This window comes from Agelaius tricolor, unplaced genomic scaffold (assembly GCF_023055355.1).
Source record: "Agelaius tricolor isolate 1412-34295 unplaced genomic scaffold, bAgeTri1.0.p SCAF_16, whole genome shotgun sequence".
Taxonomy (NCBI): domain Eukaryota; kingdom Metazoa; phylum Chordata; class Aves; order Passeriformes; family Icteridae; genus Agelaius; species Agelaius tricolor.
In genome coordinates this window covers 16025459-16045605 of record NW_027269276.1, presented here as the reverse complement: position 1 = coordinate 16045605, position 20147 = coordinate 16025459, and the positions used below count along the sequence as shown (strand labels likewise).

Sequence of the window (20147 nt, the reverse complement as noted above, 5' to 3'; positions counted from 1 at the left end):
GCTGGCCCAGGATCCTTACTGCCTTCTCCAGCTGTGAGCTGAGATTCCCAAGTTACACAGCAGCAATCCCTGAGCCAGCACTGCAAAATAATCCCAGATGCCGTGTGAAATCCTCTGCCTGGACTGCCTGTGCCCTGGGCTGTGCACTCTGAACACCATTGCTGCTCTGGGGTGTCTCAGGCACTCTGACCTGGGCCCCAAGGGATGCCAGACTATCCCAGACTGCTGCAGAACACAGGGAATTTCTCCTGTCCAGGTCCTGCCTCATTCCACAGAAACTACTTGTTCAAATACTGTCACCCTAATTTAGGTTCTGAAAACAAGCACTCAAGGCATCTACAAAGACTTTGTATGCAATATATAATACAGGGCACAAGAAACATTACCTCTGGTACTTTTAGATGATCTCCAGGAACTGGAAATTTATTCTGCAAATTCAGTATAAATGTTTAAATATAACATAACTGCACCTGACCCAATAAGTAAAGCAATCCATGTTTTCTTATTTGCTCAATGTCTTTTTTATCAGTGAAAAGCACAAATCCCTCTAATCATGTAACCTAAGTGCAGAAATCAATCCTGAAGATTGGGAGTTTACTTTGTTGCAAGTGTGGGCAGCATTTTACAGGAAGCCATGAATAATGAGTAATTCTGTTAACCTGGATGTTGGAAGGAATACCTTGAACAGAAGAATTTTTAGACCAACCTCCACAGCACTAAAATTTCAGCAAACCTCCTTACAGTGTGCACAACACTCTTCAACTCCAAACGTAACCCGCAAGGAACACATGCATAAATTATAATCTATCCACTGGGGAAACCTCTGAAATACTACAAAAAAGAGGGAAATGCATTTTAGGGGTCAGTCTGTTCAACTGTCTGCTTTTAAATACAATTTCATATCAGGAATAATTAATGGCTTTACTGTAGTTAGTGCTTAGATATTATAAAGTGGAAAAAAACAAAACAATTTTCTACATGCTTTCACTATTCTGTAGAGAAAGGAAAGGATTATAATTTGAAAATGTCTAACAGCTTTTAAAGTATCTGTGCCTTCAATTCTAAAGAGTTTGACCAACATAGAGATACTGTGCAAACTTTGTATTCCAACAGATCCACAATAATTAAGCTAAGATGCCCAAGGAATACTAACACAGCACTAAGGCAGAAAGTGTTGTCTCCTCTGGAATATTACATTAAAGCAGGAGAAGGGCTGATGAATCACAGGAAAGGAGCTTTGTCTTTTCCAGAAAAAAAATCAGGTCCAGCACTTAGATAATAGAATGTGATCCAAGCAGATGTAAGTGCTGTTATCCCTGAAGCACAGAGCTGCCCAACAGACACCCTGGGCAGCAGAGTGCTCTCACCACGGCCCTGTGGCACTCAGACATGCAAGCAGGATGCCCACACTGCCCTTCCCTCCTTGCCTGGCACCAGTGCTGCCCTGCCCAACACTGGCAGCTTTAGGGAACTGCTGAGAGCACAGCCTCCAGGCAAGGCAAGCTCCACAGCTGATGCAGGAGTCCTCTCCAAACCACAGAAAGGCAAGTGGCCAAAGACTAAACTGTTTTCAATGTTCTTACCAATATCCTTGCTTTTACCTGTGAGTGATTATCCTTTGGCCAACTTTCATTTGGCTGCTGCTCCTCCAGCGTTTGATGGATGTGACCATGAGGACACTGGGAAGGTGCATCGCAGCCATTTCTTTGGCTCTGTTTAGAACCCTCTCCCAAATACAACAGCTCCTGCCACTTGAGAGCAGATGCAGCAATGAATCCCTGCAGGAGTGAAGGGGTTCAGGGGGATCCCCCTGTGCAGGCTCAGCTGTGCTCTCACCTCGTGCAGGTCGCAGCTCAGAGATGTTCTCGGTGCCTTCGTCGTCCGAGTCCTCGGTGGCCACCACCTTGTACCTCTTGCTGCTCTGCTTGTTCAGCACGTGTGGGACCTGCAGGGCAGCCTCTCTCTCTGCAGCCAGGTCCAAGTCCTGCTGAGCAAGGTGCGCCCTCAGCTGCCTGATTTCAAACTAGAGGAAAAAACAACACCACAAACCATGTCTGTCATGTCAGCACAGCCAGAAGCTGAAATGCTACAGCTGGGGACCTGTTACTCATCCCTGAACACTGCAGGTCTGGTAAAACAAACACTGGGGTCGAGCCAGGACATGAGTCCAAGCTCTCCCAGAGCCAAGGTGAGCCAGACCATTGCTCACATATCCAAAGACAGTGACTGCCTCGTGCTGCTCCTGTTCTGCACAGCTGTGTCCTGAAGGTATTTTGGACAATTTTAACAATTCTTACTGCAAACCTCATGTAACCTTTATAGCAAGAGACCACTTTTAAGAGGCGTTTAGGGAGTTAGGTTCATGACAAATATCCATAACCAGACTTTGTAATGAGGCTTCCAGTGGAGGGGAGGTTCTCTGAGCAGCACCCAGAATGGTCCTCCCTCACTAATCAGACAAGGGGAGGATACTACAGTCCTCTCCCTACAGTCCCTCTCCTGACTTGAAATCTTCTGTACTCAGCAGTGTGCAGAAAACCCTGGGGAAGGTTGCCACTTTTCTGGCCATTCCTCTCAAACATGTTAAAGAACTACTGCAGCCACAAGAGGATTTTCTCATGACTGGTGTTATAAAGCAGACACCTGAAAACAAGAAGCTACCAGGTACAATTTGACTGAGGTGTACAGCAGATTTCGTTTTTGATGGCCAGTATCTTCTACAATGCAAGAAGAAAACCAGTTTGTTTTGAGAGGCTGCAGAGACCCTTTAAACCCTTATACAAGCAGGAAAAAACTCCCTGTGCCACACAGCACAGCTGTGGGGCTGCAAGGAAGAGTTTCTCTTTAAAAGAGTAACTCTTTAAAATCAGTAGTACAGCAGTGACCAAGTCATGTCTAATTCTAGAGCTGGAGAGGGAAACACAAATGAGGTAACAGGCAAACACTCAAATGTGGCATTGCTGAGCCTCCCCTGGCTCAGGGCCTGCAGAGCCACGGCAGAGCAGGAGGACACAGCAGTGCCACAGCACACATGGAACTGGCACCTCCATGCTGGAAAACTGCTGTGGAACAGCCCTGGCTGAGTGCACCTGGCTGTGCCTCAGCCTCAGATGTGACTCAGATCTGCTTCACTGGCAGATTTTGGAAGCCATCACCACACCCCATTTGTTCCCCTGCAGTCAGATGTGGTGCAAACACTGGGGAGGGGAAACCAGACAGAATTTCCACAGGTTCAGGAAAGGAAAAGGGATTCCAGTTTGACACACCTGGACACTATCTGCTTTCCAGAGCAGCTGGGAAGGAACTACACTGACTAGAAGGCCTATTGCAAAACTCAAATCTAGAAAGCCAAAGGGCAGCTCAAGCTTTCCAGATCCCATTAAAGCAGCTAATCCAGGGCTCTAACAAAGCACACAGCTTTTCCTCCATCTGCAATCCAGCTGCCAACAGCTGGCTGCAAGTGCTCACTGCTTTTAACCAAAGATCTTCTGGCAGTGGCAGTCAGGAGTCAGGTGGAATCAGCAAATGTCAAAATCCTGCCCTGCTCTCTGATTTCCTGCAATGAAGCCTCCATGGCAGATTCTTGTTATTGTGGTAACCTATTGCTAGGAAGAACTGGCACTGCTAACTCTGTTCCCAGCCAGCCTGAAGCATCCTGAAGCTCAAGGTGCTTGTGCCAATATGAACATTGGGAATTTCAGGTTTTATCCTTTACTTGAACAAAACAAGGAATCACAAGGAATACCTTACATTCCACCTTTAAAGAGAGAAAGATACCCTTTCAGACACTCCTTTGGTTTAATGGAAGAAATGCACTCAAACAAATTAGCCAAAAAAGAAATTTGGTAATTTTTTTCATGTTGTCTAGCTTAAACATAATTTCTGTTTTTCTACATTTCACCTCCCAAAAACATCTACATGTGTCAGAAAAAGAAATAACTGTCATTGAAATGCTTAATTCTGGCCTAGAGATATGGTACGCTTTCCTTTTTTCATGCAAGACAAAAAATTTGGCAGGTGTTTTTTAACACAGACAGACAGAACTAGCTGAAAGTCAGCTCAAAAACTATGTCTGCATCAGATCCAATTCAAGGAGCTTCGGCATTTACAAGGTTTGCTGAGCATTGTAACAATCAGAACCTGAACGCCTCAGTGCGTTATACAGGTGTGAAGGAGAAACGGGGAGAGCCCAGACGCCGGTGTACTCACAGCTCCTGGGACAGAGTGAGCGTTTCCAAACAGCACAGGGTACTGCCAGGGTACTGCCAGGGTATTGCCAGGGTACTGCCAGGTTACTGCCAGGGTACTGCCAGGTTATTGCCACGTTATTGCCAGGGTACTGCCAGGGTACTGCCAGCCCTCAGCCCGCAGGGCCGGCCGCGGTTCCGGGCACACCCGTGAGGGCCGCGCTCGGCTCTGACCCGGGGACGCGGGCCCGCCGCGCGGCGCTGCTGCCACCTGCCGAGCGCAGCGGGAACTGCAGCCGCGCCACCAACCGCGGGCACAGCGGGCACGGGGACCGAACTGGGCTCCAGGGTCACCCTGTCACAGCCACCGGACTGAGGCACTGGTGTCGCAGGCACTGAACTGGGCACTGGAGTCACCGTCTCATAGATACCAAATCTGGGTGCCAGTGTCACCCTGTCACAGGCACTGAACTGGGCACTGGTGTCACCCTCTCACAGATACCAAATCTGGGTGCCAGTATCACCCTCTCACAGATACCAAATCTGGGTGCCGGTGTTACCCTGTCACAGACAGGAATCTGGGTACCAATGACCTCTGTCACAAATGAGAAAAAGTTTTTGTTCATAAGGGATCTACAGAGAGAATTGGTTGGGTAGGAATTGTTTCCTGAGCATTATCCCAGGATCCTGCAGGTGCTGGAATCCAGGAGCCCCTAAGGCAAAGGTTAATTCTAAGGGCGTGTTCCTTACAGGTGAAATGCAGCGAGAGGCTGCATGAGCAAATTAAGTTGGGCTGTAGGTGCTTCTATCTACTGGAGATTATATTGCACACTGACCTCAAGCAGTTCGAATGTGTACAAGAGCTAATGAGATTGCTCTGATGCATTCAGGCAGTCCAGAGCAGCTAAAATAAATCATTAGGAGGTATGTGTAACAGTCTTTTTAAGGTAAAATTCTGGGCCAAGGTAACATGTCTAATTTCTTTTTGCAGTAGGAGCTGATGTAGCGATCTGAGCAGAGACCTGGAGCAGCACAGCTGGACTGAGGAAACCATGGTCTGTGCTTCAGGTACACCATGCTCTCCTCAGCCTGTAGGGCAGGAGCACACTGTACATATCATCAGATGACAAAAAAAAAGGCATATAAACTTCAACACATGCTTTGATTTGCTTAAATTAACTCATAGATATCAGTTCTGTGGAAGAACCTTGCAAATCTCAAAGAGAGCCAGTGAGCAAAGAAATGCTCTCATGTAGAAGATAACTTGTGACCAAGGAGACAAAGGTAAAGCACCTCCTGACATGCAGGACATTCATGTTCCTTAACTACACCTACTTTGGTAGCTTCTGGTGGGTATTCACCACTAAGTTCCAACACAGTCTGTAATGGAAAAAGTATTTTTGAAAACTTCATAGAATCCCAGCATAATCAAAACTGCAATGGAACTGGGAGGGCCATCTAATCCAACACCTTGCTTAAAGCAGCTCCATTTAGCTCAGGTTGCTGAAAGCCTGTCCTCTCAAATTCTGCCTATCTGCAGGCTGTGTGTACACAGCACCACCTCCCTGGCAAGATGCTGCAGTGCTTGCCCATTCTCACAATGGAAATGTTTTGTTCTTGGATTTCACAGGAAGTTTGCACATGCCATGCTTGTGTACTGTCACCGTGCACCTCTGAGAACTGTCTGGGTACACCCAGCACAATGGAGCTGGAGACAGCAACAAAGGTGCAATAAATGTGGCTGATGTGAAAATACACTTATTACCAAGAAAAAGGGAGATACAGAACACTTTACAGAAGAATGAGTAACTAGATTGTCTGGCATGAAGAGAAAATTCATCAGTGGGAAATTTAAACTTAGCATTTTCAAAATCTGTTACACGTCCTCTTGCAGCACAAGCCTGGCAGTATTTTGTCAGGAAACAAACCAGAAATAATTATGGGGCACTCCTGAGCACCTCCTCACTCTAATGATGCCTTAGGTGATTATTTGTAAGCAGGTCAATTGACAGACCTACCTGGAGCTCTAGATAACACCTCCTCTCACATGCCTGGTTTTATTAAGTGGGCCACCCATCCTAGCTGATATTTTATAATACACATGTAAGTCTTGAAAAGAGACTTAGCAGTGAATCATGGAGTATTCCCCTTTAATGGTCTAACAACAGACTAGGACTGACACAGTTTCTGAGAGATCAATGAACATTTTAGCCAGAAGCTTACTTGTGTCTAATGCAGGAGCAATAACTTTGCTCAATTCTATTAGTGCTGTCTGTACAGAATGCCCTGCCCTAAAACTCATCTACCACTGGGATACAATCCAATGTTTATTTCCATTAGTTTAGCCATTGTTGGTAACAATAAAAATCAGGAGACAGTTGCAAACTAATGATTTATGTGTAGAATAAAACACAGGATGACCTTGGCTGCCTTCCATCCACCAAGAAAATGACTGGTAGTTAGAAATAAATTAAAATTATTGTGAGAGGATAGCATACGTTATTTCTCTGATAGGTAATTTTACCAGCTAAATAGCCCTGTCATTAAACTGGCAGCTGTTGCACAAATTATACTCCAAGATAAAAAAAGAAATTACAGCTCCCATAGTTGCTGCACTGGTAAGAATGCTGAAAACCCCAGTTCTGCAGGAACTGACAGAAAAGGAGCTCTGGTGTTACAAGGATAAGCACATACTCCTGGCTGGGCTGTGTTCAGCTGGATGACTCTTCTGAAAGCTGAGCAGAAAAGATCAGGTAAGTACATCCTTTATCACAAATGGAAATTCCTTTACAGGTGATTCCAGAGAAAAAGAGCAATCTTCTCTGACTGGAATTTGTAGGTAATGAAACTTTAGAACTTTGTTTTGCAATTTAAGTTATTCCAATAAAGCAAAACCATCAGCAATATACTCTGCATATTCTTGACAGTGACTGCAGTGAGACTTTTCCTTTTACCTTTACTCATTTTTAGAAATCCCTCGTGTTCCATTCCTGTTTAATAACTTCTTCTTTTGGCCAATGGAGAATAAATAAAAAGCAAACTATTCAAACAGCTGCAGTGGGGTACTACAGAGAACAAAGTGGTGGTCTGTGCAAGTTTCATTTATAAATATGTTCTGTTTTTCAGATGTACAGCTAGCCAAAAAGCAACATGTGGAAAGAGCAACACGTTTGCAAAAGTAGATCTCCAATGTCAGTCAGGAATGGAAATGTACTTTATAGCTGTGATACACCACCACTGGTCAAAAAACCCACAACTGACAAAAGAAAGAGAATTCAAAAAGATGAAGGGAAGTTGTATCTTTCCTGTTTTTAATTTTTAAAACAGAAATCCTGGTTTTGTCTGCCTAGCATTAAGCACCATCTTCAAATCAGCATGGGACTTCTCAGAAAACCAGCCACCAATTATTTTTGTTTTAAATCCCAAGCAAAACAGGCTAACTATTTTTCCCAATTCCTCTAAAAATAATTAATACTTTGCTTGAAACTTTCAAGATCATTTCTTCTACAGAATAAGCCAGACCCTGAGAATTCTAACCCCAATTGCCTGAGGAGCAGCAAAGCAGTAAGAAACCAAACACTCAGCAAAGGAAGTGCTGGGAAACCTTTCCAGCAGGAATGTTCTCAGCCCCACCTGTAACTACTGAATAAATGCAATTATTAATGCCAGTGTGGTGACAAAGGTGCAGCCCAGGGTGAGTCCCTGCTGGGCTGCAGGGAACCAGGGTGACCTGTCTGCCCCAGCACCCCCTGCCCTGGCACTGCTGGCACAGGGCAGCCTGGAACCCTCCTGGCTGCTGCTCTGCTCTGGCACAGCCTTCTGCAGGCAAACCTTCCCCCAACAGACAAGCACAGGGAAACACCAGGAACCAGCAATCCTTTGGAAAGCTCAGGAAAGATGATCAAACGAAAAAGCAAAAACCTGGCAGAAATTTAGACATTAAATACCATTAGGAGCCATTTTCCCCATCAGATGCTGTACACAACAGCATGTTAATGGGAATATTATAATGCTGACAACTTTTTCTTGACTGAATTATGAAGCTAATAATTTACAAATAAAGGATGCAGTACTCCTGTCAATGTCTTATGTTACTAACTGCAGCAAATTAGTACATTTACCTGATATTATACAGCTGAGACAGTTGTTTGGCAGCAGGTCAGGCCAGTAAGAGGGATTTAGCATGCTGTCATCTTTCTATAGACTGTATTTTTCCATAGCAGATGACACTTGAAAGCTGCAAGAGAACCTGCTCTGTTTTCTCAGATTGACTCCTCTCCCAGTGCAGCATTTCTTTGTTTGCTGTGCAGGTTGTGACCATCAGAGCTCAGATTTAGGGTGATTCTGGTCAGACATTCAGGAGTACCTGGCTCAGAATGAAGAGCAGCAAGAGCTGCTCCTGAACCCCAGCTGGGATCAGACTATGAAACTATAACATCAAAAATTGTTCAGAGATTGAGAGTGTTATCTGGCTGTATAGTAAAGTTCCTAAAAACCAATGTTTTACAATTCATGATTGTCAAGACCTTTAATATGGTCTGACAGACAAAATACTGCACTGGGACTCAAGAAATCACTGATTTCTCTCCCTGGTAAAATGGGGTATATACCATTTACCTGGCAATTCCACAACCTTGACAGAACCCAAATCACCAAGTATCATTGTGCAAAGGTGTTATGAAGAGGGCAGCAGTTTTGCCACCCAAGACAACACAGTTGGCACTTACTAATTTTTGGCAGAAGCCAACCTTAGGTTTAGAACTTGTTATGGTTAATATGAGTGACTCAAAAGCAGCATTATGAAATGACACAGTGTCTATAGCTCTCCCTAATGTATCACACAGACAAAGCAACTCACCACCAGCAGCAGTTCATTGCAGAACCCTAGGCTGACATCCAGGAGATCTGGACCTAAACTTAAAATACGTTTGGGGACCCAAATATTGATGGTTTTGTATTTCAAAAGTACCTGCCACAAGCCAGGAATGGTAGTTGAAGCTAGAAATCTCCAGGATTTATTTGGACTATTTGTCATAGTTCCCCTTCCACTGAAACAAGAAGTAAATCACCTGGGGATCATCCTGTTGTGGTCTGATGGTCACCTCAACACTCACTTATCCCAAGCCTCAACATCCATCCCTGCTTTCTACTTTAAAGCAAGTTAGTCAAGAACTCATTTGCATAAGACAAATGGCAAAAACTCCTGGCTCATTGCCCCAAAAATGGTTTTACACCTTTTTCATGTAAAATATATTCACTTGAGATATTTCAAACTTCACCTTCCCTTACCTCTAGACTGAATCACTGAACATTTGGGGGCCTGGGAAGAGTCTTAAATCTTGACTTGCTTCCAGGAACTAGAAGCTTCTACTGCAACATTTTGAGCTTGCCAGGAGTCTCTGACTGACCTACAGGGAAGCCGCCTCTTGCATTTAAAGCAGGGAAATTCATTTCTTTAAACTGCACATCCTTTTCCTGGGAATGCTAGCTGCAGTCTCCAGCAATGGCTTTTGTATGTTAGTACTATGTCAAGCTAGCTATTCTCATTTAACAAATGACATACTGGAACCATTTATTTTCTGCTGCTCACATTTGTTTTCCTCACCTCTGAAAACACAAGCCCAGCAGCAGAGGCAGCTGACTGCTGTTTGACAAATACCATGCTGACAATATCCTGGCTGCAGCTAAAGCTTCCTTAGCACTGAGACCTGTCACCCCCAGCACAAGTCCCAGTGGTACTTCTCAAAGCTCAGCCTGCAGCAAAGTACATGAGCTGTTTGACTTGCCTTGGCAAGATATGTGTAAATAAAGACAGAACTGAACTTTACCCCTTGTTCTTGGCAGATCTGGGTTAGTCTTTCCAGCTGCTCATCTTGAATAACTTTTGCCTTCTCATATTGCTGAATCATCATCTCCATCTCCACTTTCACTGGAAGGACATAGGCTGGAAAACACAAATAACACTTAAAACAACCCAGCTGTGATTTGGTTTTTTATCAGGAAGAAAACCTTTACAGGCCAAAGAACATCATCCCTTTCCCATGCATCTAGAGAACCAGAGTATTTCCAATAGAAGCAGCACTAGAGTACATTTTTCAGGGAAGGATTTCTATCATAGGAAATGCAGGGTCAGACCTCCATCTGCCTGGCTGAACTGAAATGCACGCTGCCTGCTCTTCCCAGATTCCATACTAGTACAGCTCTTCCCCAGGGTTTACCACAGATTTCCTGAATACTGGATAGGAGGATTTTCTCTTTAGAGTCGGTCTCATTCCCTCTAAACCTTAACAGCACAGTTCCCTCAGGAAAAGAACTATTCCACAGCCCTAACCATTTAGTTCCTAGACTTTGTGGTAAGGCATCAGTTCTTAATGAACACAGCAGACCAAGAAAGATATTTTGAAGAAACAAAAAGGGCATTTATCTTCTATGGCTTTTCAAGCTACAGCCCAGTTTTCAGTACATTTTCTGAATGCCTCTAGAAATTTTGCTCCTGACTTAACTATGGCAAACTCACACTGATCAGGAAAGCTGGTCAATACATACTGCAATTAATGTTTTCTGAAGCTACACAAAATCCTGCAATTTTGTTTTATGCTTCAATCAGAGGGCTCTGACCTCTTCTGAACTCTGAATACGAAGTTTCCTGGGCATTTAAAACCAAAATAACAACTTAACTCTGATTTTTCACACATGAGCAAAATGGCCATTCATTTATTTCTTTTCCCTAAGCTGCCTGAAGCTGCTGAGCACACAGTAATCTACACTAAAGTCCAGACTCTGCTCTCTGCAACCTTGACTTGCTGGAGACTTTTCATCTCCCCTGGCAAATCCCCACAGAGGTTTCTGCAAAACACCACCAATAGGCACTTTATTTCCAGGATGTACAGCATGCAGAGAGCAACTCCTGCTGGGAACCCCCAGGGCAAGAAAATCCTCCTGGAATCCCACATAAAACTTATTTACTGACAAAAACTGAGAAAAGAAAGTCCCAAGACAGAGCTGGCTGTATGGTTATGAGGAGGGTGCAGCAAATATCAGCAAAGCAGAGAATCAATTATTGTGCAGAATCAGGAATGACAACTGGTGGCAAGAGACATAAAGCAGGTAAGGACATTTACTTTACAGGACAGGGGATAGGAAGCTGCCTAACAGGAAAACAAATCAATAAATTATAAAGGCTCCTAGAGAGCAGGAGATAGAGCCATGATCTCCAGACCTACTCTCCTCCATGGGAGTCATAACTCTCTTCTGTTCAGTGCTAGCAAAATGCAAGAGAAAGGACAAATGACAGGACCAGTGGTAGCAAGCAATCTTTCTGTATTTTTAAACCTCTTTTCTCCAGCCTGGCAGGTGATGTTGCAGTCACAAGTGAGTCCCCACTCACCATCAATGATCCTCTTCACTCTCCATATCCTCAGAGTGATGATAAGGCTGATGGCATCCCACGGGCTGCTGGGGCCGTTGGCCACTGTTGAGGCCACCATTGGTGCCAAGGACAAGATTATGACAGCACCATCAAACACCTGGAGAGAAATCAGCTTTTAAAACCTTTCCTTAAAATCATATCCCTGCCATTCCTCTTGGAAATCTGGAAGGAGTCTCTCTTTGTCCAAAAGAAATGCAATTATGTACCTTTTTGAAAGGGGGATGAGAGGTGGCCAAGCCACAGAAAGGCTGCATCCTTTTTGGGTAGCACAACAGAATTCCTCAGTGCTTTTTATGAGGTGAGGAGAGATAAACTGTGGTGGAAGGGAGGGGGGAGAGAAAGGTATTTGGAAATACTGGCCAAAATCCCCAAGGTGAAGTGATAGTCTAAATGTTATTGCAGCCAAAGAGTTTTATCATCACTGGTATTTATTACCTGTTACTTGGCATAATGTCATCTAAAGAAAAGGCAGTCCCTGCCCACAGATCTTACTGTCTAAATGAAGAGATCAAGAAGACAAGTAGAAAAAGATGGAGCCAAGAGATTTGATGGCTCTTGGCCACGTCCTGGCTACACCACACGTGTGGGGAGGGCTGTGCACCCCGACAGAAAGGCTGCCTGCTCTCACTTCCCTGGGGCAGGAGCTTGTGAGGAGTCTGACAGTTGGGACTGCTCTGAATGATTCATGTGACACTGGCTGCACTGGGATTAGATCAGAACAAGCAATTGTGCAAAGCATTAGACAGAAATGAGCCAGCAAATGTGTTCCAGGGCACAGTGGCAGCAGTGCTGTGCCTGTCCCACACTGGCCCAGCAGAGCAGAACAGAGCACCACGTTCTCATTCCTGCTGAAAGCCTCCCCTGCTGCCAAGGCCCACTGTGCATAAAGAGGCAGGGCACAGATTTTTGTGAGAACTACATATTCAGAACTGTGTATAACAATTCAGTGTATTGAAAAGAAATACTTACTGCAGCCACTCAATGGGCAGTAAAAAATATCACTATTGCAAATTACCAAGATGAATTCTCAGAAACTGCTCCATTTAGCCTCAGTAATAAGAAACCCTGAATCAACTATTTAAGTTTCATTTATTTTTTTTAGCAAAACAAATTAAAATGTTTACAACTTCATTACAAAATATGCAAGTCTCTATACTGATTATGCTCCAAAACCACCCAGATTGTCTTCTGGTTCTTCCTGCACAGTAGTGGTTTATGAGGTAGTATCAAGAAAGAGCTTTTAATTTTCCTGATCTCCAGATTTCTGCTCAAATCAGGATTATGTATTATTTATTACACACGAATTTCCTTTTCTTTCTCTACAAGAGTATATACATTCTACATAATTTTTAATTTGAAGCATTAATAACAGTGTTTATCAAAACAATTTCACAATAAAAATGGAAGTTTTGCCAAACTAGTATTTACTACCAGGAAACTACATGCAATTCTTCCACTAACTCAACTAATTTCAACTCAATTATGGCAATGGGGATATAAAACTCAGGTGACAATTTTTACATTTCAGGGTAGCAGTATTGTCAGACCAGCACAGCTCTAACAACAAAAGTCACACAAAGAGCAAGAAGACCAAAATCCCTCCCTTCATAAAATATTTTCAAATATTGCAACCTTCTGAGTCTCTCACAGAAAAAGGGACTGCAGCACTCAGCTATTGATAATGCACATAATGAAAAGAATATGTGTATTTATCTGCCTTAAAAGATACTGTATTGCACAGGTTAATAACAAAGCCATCTAAAGCAGTTCTTCATGGTCTTACTGGGGCTGCCTGGAGAACAGTACCAAGAGAGAGAGCTTACCTCTATTTTGTTTTCAATGTAATCCCATATGCCAAGGACCACAATCCTCAAAATAGTCTAGTAAAATAGATTAGGGGGAAAAAAGATTATGAATGTTATTGCAGTCTTAGACAAACATTTAGTCCTTTACCTATTTAGGGAATAATTTTTGTCTTATTTAAGAATTATACATTTCTTCTAAATAATAATCAGGTTCTAGAAATGGCTAAACTTCTATATTTAAAAAGCAGATATTGCTTCCCAACCAGTATATTGACTTAGCAAAACCTCCACAAACAAGTTCCAAGTTCAAATGCTCATCAGTCTTTCCATCTTCCTAAAATGTTGCTTTCAGATTTGTGTGATTTAGATTACCAACCCTCCCCAGCCTCCTGACCCAAGCCTATGTAAGATCCACCATGGGGCTCCCTCAGTCAGAATGGGGGAAAATTCTCTTTTCTGGCCATCTTTGATATGCCAGTGCTTACTGATTTTCTAAGAGAAGAGGCCCTGTCCTGTCCTGATGCCTAAAGGTACTGACATTGCCTCAGCACGAAGAGCAGATGCTCTTCACTGCAGTTGAAGGCAGTTGCTTTATTGTAAGATCCCAGAAAGTCATGGGATAAGGGAGAAAAATATCTCTGAGAAGCAAAACAGCAATAAGTAGCCTCAACAGCTAAAAAAGGGGAATAAAGAAAAAACACAGAATGAACCAATGGTGAATTCTTATTAAAAATCCAATGGCACCTTTCCCAATTTTTCATTTGGCTTTCAGAAGACACAACAAAAGAAAAAATCCATCAGTTAACTTGCAATTGATATTGAATTGACATAAAAGCCTAATTGGTAGGGATGTTTCCTGCCAACAGCAACAACAAGGTCAGATTTTGACAGACATGAGGAATCTGCAGCTGAAGCCCTACAAGGGCCACAAAATGTTACTTTCTCCATTGAGGAGCAGCATAATGACTTAGTGCTCAGCAAGCCTGTATGTCAGGGGTGACCATGCCCAAAACTGCACAGAAAAAAGTGACTCTGATGAATACATGTATCTCCTCTTCACTACAACTCCAAATCTCAAATCCCAAGCAGCTCTGAACTGATGCCAAACACACCAGCAGTACCTAACTGCAGAACAACACAGAATTGTTCTGTGCTCCTGTGCGTGGCTCTGCCACCCTCCAAGTGCCCCAGCTGGCTGGGATGACTGTGCCCCATTCTCCTGCACTGCAGACTTGGATAACAGCACTTCCCCTGCTCAGCCAGGGGGACACTGCTGCTCTGGGGCAGATGGTGCTCCCAGAGCCCAGCCCCACAGCACCAAGGGCAGGAAAGTGAAGCAGCCAACACCTCAGAAATGGGGGATGCAGAGGCACAGGCCAAGGCTGGCTGAGAAAGGGAGGCACAAGCCAGAAGACAAAATGCAGCATCCTCTTTCCTCTACAAGAAATGATGATACTCCACAGAGACAGCAAGATCCACCACTGCTGCCAGTCTGTACTCCTAAAAACACTGTACTTCCAAAGCACTTGACAAATGCAGCATGGGAGTAAGGCTCTCTCCATAATAACCTATAAATAAACCTCAAGGTTTGTTTATTATGTGGAGGAAGAGATGCACAACAGCTCAATCCCCTTAATGACCCCAGACTGGCCAGCACAATGTGCCCTGACACAGGCACAAGGTCTAAGCACACGTGCTGCTGAGCAGCCAAGGCACTCCTGCAGCACAGCTCAGCTCCTGAGCTGAATTCTGCCAGGAAAAGCATCCCAGCTCTTCTGCCAGCACCTCCCTCATTCCCCACCCAGGAGCTGCACAAAAGGCTCAAGTACAAGTGACCTGGGAGCCTGTCAGTTCAGCTGTATCAGTCACCTGGGGTCCATAGAGGTTCCACAGCAGGCAGCCATAGGTAAACACCTGAGGACAGGCAGAGCCTTCCTGGGGCACCACCTCTCCTACAGCCACCCTGCTGAGAGCACAGCTCAGGCTCTGCTCTGCTCGGGCAGGACTTACAGAGTGCCAGGTCAACAAGCAACTAACACAGGATGGCTGAGCACTTGACAGCATTACAGAAACTGAGGGTGAAAGTCTTCCTTCCTTTGGACAGGTGTGCACAAAGGTATTTTCACTGAAATGAGGCATATCTGCACAAAGGAAACAGAAACACTGCCTCACAACCCTAAAGATGATTTAGCATTGGCCTGGTGAGGGAATATAAAAAGGTCTTTTCCTTCCTGCCTTTTTAATTCCTGACTGCAGCATTTCAATCAGACTGTGCTACTGCCACCTTAATGGGTGTGAGCAGTTCCAAGGGCTGGAAGCTACCACAAATGTTTTCATTGCCACTCTGCTGCTGTGAATCAGCACAAGGCAGCAGTGACTGGAAGCCCACTTGGCAGACATTTAATGCAGGATTGGGTGTTGCTGTCCAGCACAACATGCCCAGATGATCAGCACCTTGGCTCTGAGCTCGAGCAGACACTGCAGGGAGGTGAGTGTAAGGGTGGGTAAGCCAGCTCCTCCCACCCCAGAGCTGGGCACAACTGGGGGTAAGCTTAGAAAACATTTATTCTGCATGGAGGCTCTTCAAGCTGTGCATCAGCACTGTCACTCCTCACACCCATCCCCAGGAGCTAGGAAAGGCACTCTGCCCTTGGTGACCTGAGTGAGCCCCAGCCTGGCCAGCCCTGTGCCAGTAGAGCTCCAAGCCAGCCCTGGCTGTCCCCACTCTGCCTCTGTGTGCCCATGGCAGGGAGAACATCCACTGCTCTCACCCAGAAAAGGTGGAACCAAAGGAATTTGGATTTACTGGGCACCTCCTTGATTGCTTAGCATAAGAAATGCTTTGACAGCAAATGAAAGCATTGGTATTTCTTATATATAACATTTTAGTATTTCTTGCAAAGCAATCAAAAATATGTTTCATACAAATACATACATATTGCATTTGATTGTACACTGTCCCTGTACAGAACTTTAAAAATGAGGACCTGTAGCAGAATCTGAAAAAACACAGAGACAGAAATTAATAATCCAGGAAACTTCCTAGCTACTGTTCAAGGACCAAACTGAAAGATGCATATGAATTAGAAGAGAACTGCAACTGTAAAACATTCATCACAATGTTAGTCACAATTCTACCATTTTTAAGTACAAAAATCTACAAGAAAAAGAGAAAAACTGGAGTAGCACTGCTGTTTCCTACTGATGTGCAGGCATGTACAAATACACAAAAACTGTTTTGCATTACACCACAGGCATTCTGCACTTTTGAATACAGATTTGAAAAAAACATTAAGTATCAATGGGAGCACTTTCTGTTAAAGGAAAGTACTGCCAGATTGGATTTTTAGTACTTGAAAAAGAAAGTTTTAATTAGAAAGTCCTTAACACATATATTTTTTCTTCTACATTTTTCTTCTGCTAAAGCTAATTTATTAATGTGCACTAATAAAAGGCACATGACTGAACAGTTGTGTTAATTTCTTTAAGCTAAAGTAAACCCAGATAAAATTTTAAATAATTTTTCAGACAGAAATCCAATTTCAAAACTGACAAAGTCTCCTGGTTATATATAATTGTTTGCACGACAGTAGCTGTCTGCAGTGAGGTTTAAATGCTGCAGGTTCTCTCTCTAATTTTGTAGGGAAACTTGGCCAAGTCCTTTGCTGAGCCAGCTGTGTGAATTCCCACAATCTGCATTTGTCAGCTGACTGCATGGTACATTAAGTAATTTTAAGTACTTTTCTGCTTGCACAGTTAATATTCAATTTACTGCTCAGTGAGTCACTGAGTCCAATCCCTCTGTAGGGTGAAATCAGCAGGAGGCAGCACAGGAGGGACCTTGGCCCAGCAGCACCAGGCCAAGGAGAGAGGAGAGCACCTCTGCATTTCATGATGGGGCACAGCTTGGGCAGGAGAGAGACAGGGTGGAGGTGGCTGGAAGGGATGTCTGTCTGTCTGTCCTTCCTGCCTCCCTTCCATTCTCTGTCACAGGTGCTCCAGAAACTCTGTCAATTAAGCTTTTGCCTTTTGCATCTATCTCATAAGATGAAATAATTATTGAAAGCTTTCCCAGAACACCTTGTACCCAATCTGTAATTTATAACCCCTCTCATCTGGGTCACTCCCAGAGGCCTTAGCTCATGCAGTCCTCAGAAGAATCCCCTTTTGCCAACTCCTGGTGTGCCTGTACTGAGCTACTGCATGAGCTGTGCCAGCACACGCTGTGCCCAGGCCAGCAGAGCCCAGAGGAACGTGCTGGCACATGTAAACAAACACATCCTCCTGCTTCCAGGGCACAGGCACCCTCCTCACACAGCTGCTCTTCAACCAAGGCTCTGAAAGTACAACCCAACACCATGTCCTGGCTGGAACTGCTGGGCTCCATCAGCTCCCGGTGCCACAGAAAGCATTCCCTGCCAAACTCCCATGAACAGACACAAACACACTGGCTTCTCTCTCACATCACATACCCAAATGCACCTTTGCACAACCTCTGCACTTCTATTTCTTCTTGTGTTCTCCCAATACTCTCAACAATCTTAATTCTTGGCATCCAGGGAAAACCAATGAATTTTCAACTGACAATTCTGTCTAGATTTGAAAGGGCTTTTCAGGCACGGGAATGGCCCCCAGAGACCCCACCACAGGTGCAGAGTGGCCAGGGAACTGGGCTTAGGCAGCCCTGCATCACAAGCTCCCTCTGGGCATGGTCACACAAGCACTAACAGTTCTCTCTGAAACAAGTGGGGTAGGACCTGCTGCACTGCCACTGTCAGGAGATGAAAGCACAGATGAAGCACTGACACAGCACACTGAAAGTCAGGTATATTACTGGAAATGAAATGGGCAGACTGGCATTCAAGCACATGTCCAGCAAGATTCCCAGAACTTTATGGGACCAGTTTCCATGGTAACTACTTCCTTGTGAGGTCAGAAAATTACTTAGTAAAGAAATTTCCCAGTATATTAAAATTTATTTCATACACACTAGCAAAGAAAGAAGCCTAAATTTACCTTTATAAATCATATTAATATATAAAATCTGTATCCATGTTCCTAGACCCCACTACTCACTCCATTTAGAAAACAAAACTTACAGCAATGAAGTGAAGTTATGCACCATAAGAAAAGTTGTATGTACATGGAATTAAAGTAAACACACAGAAGAGAAACCACAGCTTACAGAAAATTAATGGGAGATTATTATCTTCCCACTCAGCTCTTTGAAGCTCACAAATAATATAACAAAAGTAACACAGCCAAGTTTCTCTAATGTAAATTATGTGTTTCTTAAGGGAAAGATGTTTTTATTTAGTTTTGTCATTTAGGATGTTTTTCTTTTTTAACAGAACCTTAACAGCAGAGTCTCCCTTTGGAGGTTTTATTCCTTTCAAGGGTTGCTATTAACAAGCAGAAAAATGGCAGGTAACTAGGAACACTTCCTTTAAATATACAGGATGAGGAAAGCCTTGGAGTTTTTCCTCCTGTGAGCCACAGCAATGAAACAGATTGTTTATCAGCTGGGAGCCAGGACCCACTCCACTAAATTTGAGAGTTCACTTCTTGGCCACAGTTGACAGAAGAAAGCTGCAACTGGGTGCTTGCCTGACTGAGAACACAAACTTGGTTCCTCCCAGGGAAACCCTCAGGTGCTTCCCTTCACAGAATGCCTGAGAGCTGGGCTGGCTGCAGCACACAGGGCACGGCACACAGGGCAGGGCACACAGGGCAGGGCACACAGGGCAGGGCACACAGGGCACACAGGGCAGGGCACGCAGGGCAGGGCACGCAGGGCAGGGCACGCAGGGCAGGGCACACAGGGCACACAGGGCCCGGCACACAGGGCCCGGCACACAGGGCCCGGCACACAGGGCACACAGGGCAGGGCACACAGGGCACGGCACCCAGGGCCCGGCACACAGGGCCCGGCACACAGGGCACGGCACACAGGGCACGGCACACAGGGCACGGCACACAGGGCACGGCACACAGGGCACACAGGGCACGGCACACAGGGCCCGGCACACAGGGCACGGCACACAGGGCACGGCACACAGGGCACGGCACACAGGGCACGGCACACAGGGCACACAGGGCAGGGCACACAGGGCAGGGCACACAGGGCCCGGCACACAGGGCACGGCACACAGGGCACGGCACACAGGGCACGGCACACAGGGCACACAGGGCACGGCACACAGGGCCCGGCACACAGGGCCCGGCACACAGGGCACGGCACACAGGGCACGGCACACAGGGCACGGCACACAGGGCACTGCACACAGGGCACTGCACACAGGGCACACAGGGCAGGGCACACAGGGCAGGGCACACAGGGCAGGGCACACAGGGCACGGCACACAGGGCACGGCACACAGGGCACGGCACACAGGGCACGGCACACAGGGCACCGCAGGGCACGGCACACAGGGCACACAGGGCACGGCACACAGGGCAGGGCACACAGGGCAGGGCACACAGGGCACGGCACACAGGGCACGGCACACAGGGCACGGCACACAGGGCAGGGCACACAGGGCAGGGCACACAGGGCACTGCACACAGCTGAGACCAAGGACTCCCTTCTTGCATAGTCTCATCAGTCCCAGTGGGAAAGCAGAGCTGAACAACAGCCACAGAACCAGGCAATTGTGGCAATGGGATAGAACTGCCCAGAGCAGACTTTAGTCCACTTACCAAAACTCTGAGACATTCCCCATCTCC

The 20147-nt window shown here is 45.3% G+C and overlaps 1 protein-coding gene across 3 annotated transcripts in view; it reads right to left on the bottom strand.

Moving 5' to 3' along the window:
* Window positions 1-20147, bottom strand: part of TMEM266 (transmembrane protein 266) — an 84718-nt gene that overhangs the window by 16456 nt on the left and 48115 nt on the right. For all 3 annotated transcript variants that reach the window (XM_071441767.1, XM_071441769.1, XM_071441768.1), the window contains 4 exons: window positions 13440-13496; window positions 11575-11713; window positions 10016-10131; window positions 1837-2023 (listed from right to left, as the gene is read on the bottom strand). In XM_071441767.1, coding sequence (XP_071297868.1) covers window positions 1837-2023; window positions 10016-10131; window positions 11575-11713; window positions 13440-13496 — 499 coding nt within the window. The remainder of the gene's footprint in view (window positions 1-1836; window positions 2024-10015; window positions 10132-11574; window positions 11714-13439; window positions 13497-20147) is intronic.